Source organism: Solanum dulcamara, chromosome 6 (genome assembly GCF_947179165.1).
Source record: "Solanum dulcamara chromosome 6, daSolDulc1.2, whole genome shotgun sequence".
NCBI classification, from domain to species: domain Eukaryota; kingdom Viridiplantae; phylum Streptophyta; class Magnoliopsida; order Solanales; family Solanaceae; genus Solanum; species Solanum dulcamara.
Window position 1 is genome coordinate 3871500 of NC_077242.1, and position 12080 is coordinate 3883579.

The 12080-nt window shown below is 33.8% G+C and overlaps 1 protein-coding gene across 1 annotated transcript; it reads right to left on the bottom strand.

Annotated features, from left to right (window-relative positions):
- Positions 1–216: 216 nt before the first annotated feature.
- On the bottom strand, positions 217–7788 carry LOC129891975 (ethylene receptor 2). The gene is made up of 7 exons (XM_055967485.1): positions 7634–7788; positions 5682–6625; positions 3784–4152; positions 2938–3204; positions 2679–2806; positions 2289–2486; positions 217–1126 (listed from the first exon to the last, which is right to left on the bottom strand). The coding sequence occupies exons 2-7, from the start codon at positions 6588–6590 to the stop codon at positions 772–774; spliced, it is 2226 nt and encodes a 741-aa protein (XP_055823460.1). The 5' UTR covers positions 6591–6625; positions 7634–7788; the 3' UTR covers positions 217–771.
- Between the last annotated feature and the right edge of the window lie 4292 nt (positions 7789–12080).

Below are 12080 nucleotides of genomic sequence, written 5' to 3' on the forward strand. Positions count from 1 at the left end.
AAGTTAAAATTAAAGAATAGAGGAAAAAAAACATTCTTTAAAAAGAAAAAGACAAATAAATGGAAACGCAGCACGTTACTCTACATTGCTGAATTCAACTGTCATTTTTCTGTATTTTTTAAAAATATTTTTAATTATAAAATATATAATTATTTCAATTATTTATCTCAGTTTAGAATGTCTGTTTCACCTAGTAAAGAAGAAAATTCTAACATATTAGAATGGTGAAAGACATGCACATCGTATAACTTTTACACAAACGTTGTCAATTATTTCTAGGAAGGGGAGCCTGAGTAACTGGTAAATCTGTTGTCATGTGATCGGAAGGTCACGGGTTCAAGCGTTCGAAACAACCTTTGACGTAAATGCAAGATAAAGCTGCGTACAAGGATCGAACCCTTCTCCAGACCCTGCGCATAGCAGGCACTTTAGTGCACACCAGGCTGCCCTTTTTTTCCAATTATTTCTAGCTAAAAAAAAGGGATTAAACATGCTATCAACCCTCCAGGAAAGACTGAACTTGTCCTACATATACATATATTGTAGAATTAACTACTTTGTACAAATCTATTGAGAATTACATCATTATGGTATCACTTTCCTATAAGATATTTGAAACTGCAACTAGCAAATCGCGCCATCATCATGAACAAACCATCGTTTTGCCCAAAGTGGAAAATTGTATTTACAGCGGACACTCTTGTATTCTGATTTCTGAGGGCATTGAGTCTTGACAAACACTTTTTGGTCGTGCAAACACTTCCTCTTTCACTAGGATTGAAGAACAGCTCCGTGCTCTAAAAGCTCGGATAAAACACTTCTCATTTTGTCAATTGAAACAGGTTTCAGAATAACTCCGTCCATACCAACTCTCATGCAGTTTTCTTTCGTCACTCGGTCAGTGTTCCCTGTTAGTGCCACAATAAGTGGCCTCACGTGACGTTTCCCAAATTTCTCATGTACACTGAGGGCAACATCATAACAGTTCATACCAGTTATACTCATGTCCATGAATACTACTTTGTGTTCCCGAGTTAGAACTCTTAAGCACTCATCACCAGAGCCAATGGTTGTTACATCGCACCCTAGGTGCACTAGTAGACTCTTGGTTACCATCCTGCTAAACCTACATGAAGAAGTTTCAAAATTTATGTCAAATTAATCACTTAAGACATTATTCATCTTATAAATCATTTTCAAAAGATACTATATTTGCAACAACCTGAGAAACAGAGTTGTCACTAGGACAGATTTGGGTAAAATAATTTACAGCCACCAACAGTGAATGAGAATAAAGAAAAAAGCAAAAGGTTTGGATACTTGTCAAAAAAGTAAAAGAGAATCCTCTATAGGTTTTTTATTTGATACACAAGAATCCTCTGTACCTTGCTCTCAGAGATGTCTATATCTAATATTTATTAATCCCTTCGTCACGAAAAGAATGACAGAGTAAAAGGATTACTTCCATATATTTATTTCTTAAACCTTTAAAATAAGCAAAATTGGAAACCACATAAAAGTACAACAAATCACATTTTCTGATAGTTTAAGATACTTCCTTAACTTTTTAAAATAGTGTTGGTCAATTAAAATATTTGAATCCTCAAAGTATAAATCGGCGCAAAGATAGAGGTTTAGGTTCCAATCTTTTTTCTGCTTTGACTCAGAGTATAAATAAGCACAAAAAAGGACCTCCTTCCATTTTCCTCTTTTTGTTAACCTCCTTCAACTTCCCCTTAAGCATGATAAGACCTATAATGTACTTCTTATCCAGTTTTTCTACCAACACAAGACGAAACTTCATGCATTTAATTACTAAAACTCAAGAAACAACTCACAAGCTAATGAGGCATGCATTGAAGACCAAACTTCAGCAGTTAGTGGAACCAAAACAAAATGATAATGATTTTTGCAGGAAATAGTTGAATAAACTTTTTAGGAAAAATAATCTCTTGTTTCTACCGTCCCTACTTTGGACCTTTTTTTTTATGACAAGTGAACCCGCAGCCGCTACCCTTCGGGTGCGCATCATCTAGATTATACTCCTAATATATCCAAGTCTAGAACATCCCAACATACATAAAGTTATGAGACTCTTAACTTCCAGACATTTAATAGATGGTCAGGGTCCTTGTTCCAAAGTGATGTCCAACAATTACCACTTTTTTCAGCTTGTAGATGTCCAGTGTCACGTAAAATAGACCAACACATAGCAGAACAATAATCATTGGCCAGAAAATGCAGGAAAAATAAGAGGTATAAAGTAAAGAGGTAGTATGAGCACTCACCCATTATCATCCATAACCAAGACCTTTAGTCCTTGAAAAGCCATCTGCATGTGATTTGCAGGCAATCCAGGCATAAAGGGAAGCTTTGAGTCATTTAAGCGACCAGGAATGCCAAGTTTAACAATAAAGATAGCAGTAGATCCCTTCCCGAGACCTTCACTTTCAATCCAAATGTGTCCTTCCATAAGATTAACAAACCTGATCCAGGCCATTAGAACAATACGTCAAATAAATGATCACTGTTGTTAAGTGTCTCAACATCCCATGAACAAAATTTCCAAGGAATGTGCATCAGCCATAATAAAAACAAAGAACTCAATCTAGAGCAGTCCTCAATTATCATAGCAGACTGAAAACCAAATCAAAACAAACACCAGTGAAGTGAGATACCTCTTACAAATTGCAAGGCCAAGTCCAGTGCCACCAGAATTTTTAGTTGCTAGTGCCTGGTTTTGCGCAAATTTACAGAACAACTTGGGGATATCCTGAGTATTAATGCCTGATCCTGTATCTTTTACCTAAATTACACGGAAAAAGTAGCAGTAAAATCAACAACAGCAACAATCACTACCGAAAAGAATTGCAGAGCAACTACCATTTATACTGGAAATACAAAATATCAAGCATAAAAATAAACCTATAAACATACCTGTACACGTAAATAGAAGTGATTCTCACTTTGCACAGGAGAAAACTCGGGAGCTCTAGGATCTATTAAAGATTCTGATTTTGCAGCATCAGCAGAAACTGACACACAGCCTTCTTTTGAGAATTTTACAGCATTGCCAACAACGTTTAAAAGAATTTGCATAAGCCGTTTTTCATCTCCAATAGCAACTTCCGGTAAATCCGAAGACAAACTAAGTGTGACAAACAGCTTTTTCACAATTGCAATAGGCTTGATTAAGTTAAGGACCTAAAGCAATAAACAACCACCTGAATTAGTGAATAGTTTCTGGGAAGGGCTGTCAAAATGGTTAAAAGAAACAAGTAACCATCCAATCCAACCCATTAAATATGAGTTGGATAACTGACCATTTAAAAATGGATCAAATATGGATACTATCCATATTATCCACTAAAATTGGATATCCAGATGGATAATATGGATATCCATACTATCAAATACCCATTTGTCTGCTTGTTATATTTCATGAGTTCTTACTTTCTGGGAGTCTCAGCTTATTTTGACTTTTAGCTTGCGTTGTCATCTAACTATTCCTGAAACTATCCATATTATCCGTTGGTTAACCCATTTTTTCTCCGTGTTAAATATGGGGGGGTCGAGTATTTTATCCATTTTTGTATAGCATGTTTCCGATCCGCCCATATCCGATCTGACCCGCCCACTTTTCACTCCTAGTTTCCAACACAACATGACAAATAACCGAAATATTGTCATAAGTAATGTTTTCAACAGATCTAGAACATATTTTCATTGTTCTTTTACTCAAATAATCTAGAACTTGCAAGTAAAAAGAAAAAGTAGGCTTACCTCTCTGAAGAGAGCATGAAGATTGAAAGTCCTAAAGTCAAGTTGAAGGCTTCCATCCTCTAGCCTTGAAAGATCCAAGACATCATTGATGAGAGTTGCTAAAAGGTTGCTGCTTTTAAGGATTGTTTCCACCATCAGCCGCTGCTCCGGTGTCAGTTCACTTTCTTGCAGCAAAGATGAAAGTGCAATTACTGCATGCATGGGAGTTCTCATTTCATGATTCATAACAGCTAGGAAATCATTACGCGCACGAACAGCTGTTTCTGCTTCTTTTCTTGCAAGATCAAGAGCCATATTCTGCTCCATAAGCAGATCTCGAGCCCTCATTGATTCCTCCAAGATGGCAGCATGTGAGAGAGCAACAGCTACCTGCATTGACAACAGATACAGGAAAAAGTCACTCCATCACGTCACACATTCAAGTCCCACAGGCATGAGCTGCTCCCATTTGAGCCCAGTTGATTGATTAATCATAGTCTACGAGAAGCTTGAATATCCACTTCAATGAAGAAACTGCAATCACTCCACAAATTTCTGTTTTATCAAGGAAATTCACAACTAAAAGGTTAAAGATTTCAATTGCCTCTAATTAGTTCATTTTTTTCATTTATTTTCTCGAAATACTAGGAAAAGTGGGGTGCCGGAGAAAAATTGAGGGTGGAGGACTGCTCCTTCTGAAGAAATATTAACAGCATAATCCTGTCTTTTCTTTTATGCACGTACTTATTTTTTCCCTTCTTCTCATTTTATATGAAGAGTACAGAAAATACTGCTCATACAGTCGAACTACATATTTAGTCTATGGTATATATATGAAATCAAATCAAAATTACATGTCCTAGTTTGTTTTAGTTCCTACATCCAACGTCAAAATCTAATAAAGCGTAACAGTTGTGGAAGCCAGTTTTGTCAAATGCCATCTTTAAGAGCTTGGTGCATAACAAGTTGAGTGTTTTAACAACAACATACCCAGTGTAGTACCACAAGTAGGGTCCGGGGAGGTGAGATGTACGTTGTACGCAGACCTTACCCCTACCTTTGTGGGATAGAGAGGTAGTTTCCGATAGACTCTCGGCTCAAGGAAACCAAGTTGAGTGCTTTGGCTTGCTTAAATCACACAATGCATATGCAACAAGGAACTACAGTGTGACTTTCATCACCAATAAATTCTTTCTTGTGGAAGGTGACACTAAATTATAAATGTTTCAATTAATTATCTTTTTCAATTCCTTAGGCATACAATTGCTTATTATTGTATTGTTTTCAATTCCTTACTCATACAATTGCTTTTTATGTTAGTAGTGGAGTATTATTCTTTAGTTTTTTACTTCTTAAATAATGTCCTCACTATATTTGTGCTTTTTGCTTAAAAGCCTAATAAACCTCAGATTGAAAATTCAGTCCAAGCATTTTCCAAACTATGTGAATCAAGAGGAATAACATTTATGAAGATAATCAGTGCAGATGAAGTCTCTTATACTTTGATTTCTGTTACTATCTATTGTTTTTTGTACTTCGATTATCGTATTATTTTGTTATAGTCACTGTTCCGAATGCTTTGTTATGCTTTTACTTCCGTTTCTTCTTTTTCTGGACTGCTTTGGACTATGTTTCCTTGAGCCGAGGGTCTATCAAAAACAACCTCTCCACTCCCCCTATGAGGTAGGGGTAAGATCGTACAATCCATCCTCCCCCAAACCCACTTTGTGGGAATACACTAGGTATGTTGTTGGTGGTGTTGTAATCAGTGCAAATGAAACTGCATCAATACAATTGTCTCAATAAGACTGGTTTTGTAGCTTCTCTTATAATGATCAAGTAATATCTAGCATTTGAACATCACTGTGGTAAAAAAGTGAAGCGATCAGATATTATATCACATGTAAAAAATTTCAAACCTGATCGGCTACCACTTCAACAAGCTCCAATTCATGCACATGCCATTGTCTTGCACTATTTGAAGGAAGCATCAAAACCATCAAAGCATAGCGCTTTGTCGAGAGTTCAGGCCAATCATTAATCTGAAAATTTGAGAGATGCAGAAGTGGGACCCTAACAGCAACCACCTCACCTGGCATGTACTTCCGGGCAGGTCGAAACCTTGCAACGGGAGAATTTGGTGAAATTTTAACAGCACGATTTGCACTGAAAACTTGATTAATTACTGGAAGTTGTATAGGTACTGTAAATCCAACTGGATTTTGATGATGTAGAGTGTAAGAAAGTTGAAGCTCCAAACCAGTTTGAGTTGGCATCCACAAAGCACACTCTTCCAGTGCCAATGCTCTTCCAAGTTCAACAAGTGTAGTCTTCAAAATAGTATGTCTATCCAGAGTACTTCTGATTTCATGTGTTAGCATTCTAACATATCTACCCGTCTCCTCCTGTGTCCGAATAAGACCCATTTCACGATCAAGTTCTGCCGCTTTGTTTTTCAAGAATAGCTCCCTAGTTTTGACACTTAATAGATCGGGAATAATGTGCACAAGCATGATAGCAGTTGCACATGATACTGCAGCAGTAAAGGCCTTTGCGGTAGTCATCACTATTGCCACAGTCCTTGTATGAGCAGTAGACGTCCACAAGTTGATAAGGTGTGTTGCTCCACAAAGAACTATGAAAGCACCAAACTGCACGAGCACCCATCGATATGGAAAAACAGCTGATTTCTGAACAAAGTATACCAACTCGATTGGGATGGAGAAATAAGCAACTGCTATGAAAAAATCGGAAATGTACTGATACTTCATTAACAACTCATCGGCAGGCAATTGTGGATCAAAGCAGTTACAATCCATGATGGACATTCACCTCAATGAATCACTCTATCTTATCAACAACACTGCAGCACAAGGACATCAATTCGTGAAAGGAAAGAATGTATCCCTCTGAAGATAAAATAGTCCAGAAGAATACTAATACAGCAGCTAAGTTATCCATAGCTCAAAAAGGCAAAAAGCAATATTAGCAACTGCTCACATATATAATTAATCTTTTGAAGAAGAGAGAAACTTTAGTAGAAACATAGTGACTAATACTTATAGATATGAAAAGAACAACAAGAAAATATGCTGGATGGACCGTGTCTAAAAACCTTAACAGAGTATACATCATCCAGTAAGACTCTCCTTTCAAACATGATTAATTATAATTACAACTACTATCATTATTTTAATAAGTATATAAGATGTTGTTATTATATAGAAGCGGAAATAGTAGATTTTTTTGATGGGGAAATGAAGCACCGGCAAAAAAAGGTACTTCACCCTCGTTTCTCATTCTCAACAACCGATTCAACTACTCCATTTCTAAAATCCTAAATTATTCCAACTAAAACCGGAACCCATTTTGGATAGCTGGTTTTACTTTAGGATTTATTCCAAATCAATTGATGTAAAACTCTTACAAGCTGAAAAATGAGGTTTGGATAATCAGGTCATGGGGAAAACGATTCAATTTTTAATGTTTTTTTACTTCCATCCCAATAACTGAAAACTCGATATTCAGTAATAAAAATTTGATCTTTAAAATTAATGGACAGGAAAAAAATCAAATTTAATGAGTTTCATCTCAATAACTGAATACCAACAATTCAGCAAATAAAATTTACGTAATTAGCCTCGAAACAGAGAGAATTTTAAATATCTACACACTGAAAAAAAACAGAGTATTGCAACATAACAACAACAAAGCACAATTTTGATTTCAGAGCATAATTGACATTGTTAAACAACTTTGTAAAACACAGAACATAGTAAGTCATGTGACAATTCGTATTCCTCGATCAAAATTATGGGGAAAGAGATTAGGGTTTCAGTCTCGCGGAGCGAATAGAGACGGAAAAACTTACAACGGAATATCGCCGGAAAAGAGATTTGCGACGAATGAAGTCGCCGGAGATAGAACTGGAGAAGAAATGACCGCTTATACAGTCCCACAAATTTAAGCATCCTCCATTAAAGGCCAACCATTTTGATTAGGCGGTGCTGCTAAATTTAGTAAAATTGAGTGACATCACAGTCACTCACTTTATGGAGGTTTGATTAATGTCAAATCATAATTTTATAAAATTATTATTGTTTTTTTATATTGAGTTATTTGGTAAATTGATAACGCATTATGGCATTAGTAATTTTACTTAATTTGTACATAAACATTAAATATTATATCAATATCTTATTGGTTAGTATCTTTGTCTTTTAGCTTTCAATTCACATTATTGTCTTAATTCTTTGATTTGTATTGCACTTGTATAGTTTTTTTCATGTTAGTTACTACTATTTCTATTTTATGAGTATTCTATAAAGTTACATTATTGTCTTGTCGTGCCATATTATTAGAGAAAAATAGCTATTTTAAGAGCATTTTCTTATTGATTAAATCGAAAATCAAATCGTTAAGGACCAAATATCGATAAATCAAAAATTAATAAAAAATATCTTATTGATTTATCATATTCAAAAATCAAAAACTAATAAACCTAATCGATAATACATGAAATTGAACCGAGACCTAAGGAATATTTGCGCAAATACATGTACACAGAAAATTGCGCCAATGATTTTTTGATCATTTTGTGAGCTTCAATGGGATGGATTTGTTGTTGACGATAAAATTCTAACTTAGGAATTACATGGTAAATCCACTTCAGAATTTCAGAGACAAAATTTTGCTTCTGTAAGTAATATGTTAAGCAAATATTTTTGGTGAAAATAATTTTTTATAACTATTTATAAATTATAACAATATATAACGTGCTTTTATAAGTGATGTTTGGGGAGAAAAGTATGTAAGCATATTTTAGAAGATAGAGAAGTTGTTTATAATAGACCTCGGCAAAAGACATATTTATCTTTACTAAAATAATTTGTTAATTATATACACTTATAAATTGAGTAAAAGAAAATGAACTTTTTATATATCTTACATTTAAAAATGAGAGTAAAAGAAAATGAACTTTTTATATATCTTACATTTAAAAATGAGGATCACTTATGTGTAAAAATAAAAAAAAATTAAAAGAAAAACATAAAATTAAAAATAACTTTATAAAAAGATACAAAACCAAATCTCTCTAAACTTACAACTCGAACGCAAATTATGCAATAATGGTTTGATTTGTCACAAGTTATTTTTAAAGTTACTAAAATTATAAAATTAAGAAAAACCACGTGGTATAGCAAATATGTGATATGTATTAGAGTGTCTAGCTATAATTTTAAAAAATTATTATATGTGGATATATTTTATACTTTATATTAGTGCATCGGACTGCCCTTTGTACTTTATATTAAATAGCAAATCTTCAGCTATACATGGATATCTTAATTATAGACACATTCAACAGACTTCTTTTTTTACTCTGATTCTCCCTTCTAAATTTTCTCTCTCTAATCCCTAATTTAAGGGGATTTTTCTCAATCTTTTTGCAGATCATGATCAATTGTTGTAACGACCCATTAGGTCGTTTTGAGTACTAGGGTTTTTTATTTCATAAAAGACTCACTCCGTAAATTTTTAATGGGTACTTTGGACTAATCGATAACTATGGTTATTTAATTAAGGAGTGAATTGAGATAACTTAATTTAATTAGTGGACTAAATTGATAATTTAGTTAATACACTATACCACTTGTTTAATACATATAAAAATATATTAGTAGGATTTAGCTTTTATTTATTTATTAATTCATGATTAATTACCCTAAATTATAAAAGAAAACAAACAAAGAGAAAACCGTACCTGGGCGCCGACGAAGGAAATTCAACTGCTGCAGGTGAAGTTTCCATTGCATAAATCTTTTATCAAGAATGTTGATAGCTATATTATTTTATTATATTATTAACTTGTGAAAATTTTAGAAAATTGAATGTGCATATTGCTATGCACAGTGGGTTATGGATGGTAAACAAAAAAAAAAATGTATATATATAGTTACCATTGAGTTGAACAGAAGGAAGAAAAGTTTTTATTTTATTTTATTGGAATACGTGAGTTGCTGATGTTTGTTTTCATGGACAATTAATATACACGTGTGTGATGCCTGCTAGTGGCTAATAATTTGGAGTTAGATTTGATACCGGGCGTAGGATTTGGTGTTCTTAGATCGTAGCATCTGTGAAGTGTTCGTAAGTTGGCTTATTTTCTTTTTATTATCACACTATAATTTAAGTTGGTATATTAAGATAGGTAATTAAATGCTGGTGTATTATATTATATGAATACCATTAAAGTTATGTTATTTGGAAGAATTAAGACCTAATCCTAGACTTGTGATATTAGTTGGTATCAAAATTTAAGAATTGATTATAGAGTTGGGGTGAGTTGTTGGGTCTAGGTTAAACATATGTATAATAGTGGTGTCTACGGGTTCGTTTGCTTACGAATACGGTATACTTGATAGATTGGAAACGTGAGGCATCGAAGAAAGGGAAATCACCGGTGAATTAGCTTGCTTGGCTTCGGTTCTTCGGTTGAGGTAGGTTATAGTTTTTATTCCATATCATAGATAGATTCTTAATAGTGATTGATATTCATTGAGTAATGTGTGAAGTTTACTACGCATTTAATTGTTGTGGTTTGGATGATTGATATATTGTTGTGATTGGTCTGAAATACCGAGGCCATGAAATCCATAATCTTGAACTTGCCTAATCAAAAAAATGGTGCCTTGAATAAAGAAGACTTGATGAAATATTGTTAATGAAGTGGAATGTAATCATGAAGAATGATAAATTAATTATATTTGGATCGGGTATCACGTTCCAACACGATATATTTGGATCGGGTGTCACATTTCGACACGATAATATTAAAGAAAAACAACTTTAAATGATTTAATGCTACCCAATCTCCAATAACTCATTTCCTAAAAGAGCGTGATGTGGAGGCCTGAGTCCTCATGTATGATCTTGATATTATTGACTGGTTATGTAATTGTTCATTACGTTATCACTTGATCTTGATCTTGTTGGTTGCCACCTGTTAAGTGCTATGGTTGATTTCCCGCTATTACTTTATGTATATTGATTTCTATTTTGAGTCAGCCGATGATACCTACTCAGTACATGTTGTCCTGTACTGACCCCTACTTGTATCTTTTCTTGTTTTATTTTGTGGAGTGCAGCGAGTGTTCTACCGACTTCGACTCGACCTCAGCTTTAGTCAGTCTCCGGTTCATAAGATTTCAGGGTAAGCTATCATTCTAGCTGGCGATGGAATCTCTTGTCATAGCATGATGTCCTTAGTTTTCGGACACGTTATGTTATTTATTTATTTGGTGTTTGATAATTCGAGATTTAGTTTTAAAATTTAGATGTCCTTCATGTGATGACTTTCAGATTTTGGGGAATGTTATGTAATAGATTTTAGTGGCTTTTGTTATTCCTAACTTTAATAAGATTGAGCTTCCGCATTATTGTCGTGGTTTACAAGTTGAATCGTTAATGTAAGTTGAGGTTTGTATCGTTGGTTCTCCCACCTATGAGGTTAAGTGTGGGTGTCACTCATGACCCAGTTTGGATCGTGACAATTGCCTTTTTTTTGAAATTTGTATTTGTATAGTCCATTTTTTAAAGTTCTATAGAAGCTTTTGTTTTCACCATTACAATGGCGGACGAGATTTCTTTGCAAATCTCCTTGTAGATCACGTTTTTTTTGCTCAAGAACGAGGGACAAACACTATTAAGAGAAAAGAGGGTGTTGAACCTTCAAAGTCTTTAAAAGTGAAAAACAATTTTAAAAAGAGAAGAAAAGTCAATAATATTGTTTTCAATGGCAATGAAAAAAACGTCCAGGAAGAACCAAAGGAACCAGAAAAAGAGATATTGTATCATCTAACAATATATTTGTATTCACTTGTTTCTGAGAATCTTTTGATACAGTTGTATACTTTAATGTACATCAATCTCTATTTACGTTGTGTGGTCTAATTGTATTCATGTATCAACCTTTAAAAAAAATAATATATTTTTGAATGAGAAATTCTTGATTTGTATCTATATTGATATTTGATACATGAATACATTTGAATGAAGTTATAAATACATTTATTCCATATTGTAACAATAGGTGTATTCAATGTATGTATATACACTGTAACAATAGGTGTAATCACTGTATATGTATTCACCATAATAATAGTATATTCACTCATTGTATTTGTTGTGATTTTCAATATGCTAACTGTATACATAATACATTCTTTGAATAATACTTAAATTAATGAGCAACATATTTATCAATGAATTTCAGTAACATCTATTTCTAAATGTCTGTATCAATTATGACAAAGAAC

Coding starts and splice junctions, on each gene's coding strand:
- LOC129891975 (XM_055967485.1), bottom strand. CDS start 6,590: ATGTCCATCATGGATTGTAACTGCTTTGATCCACAATTGCCTGCCGAT. Junction 4,153..5,681: donor TTGAAGTGGTAGCCGATCAG/GTTTGAAATTTT, acceptor TTGTCAATGCAG/GTAGCTGTTGCTCTCTCACA. Junction 2,807..2,937: donor ACTTCTATTTACGTGTACAG/GTATGTTTATAG, acceptor CGTGTAATTTAG/GTAAAAGATACAGGATCAGG.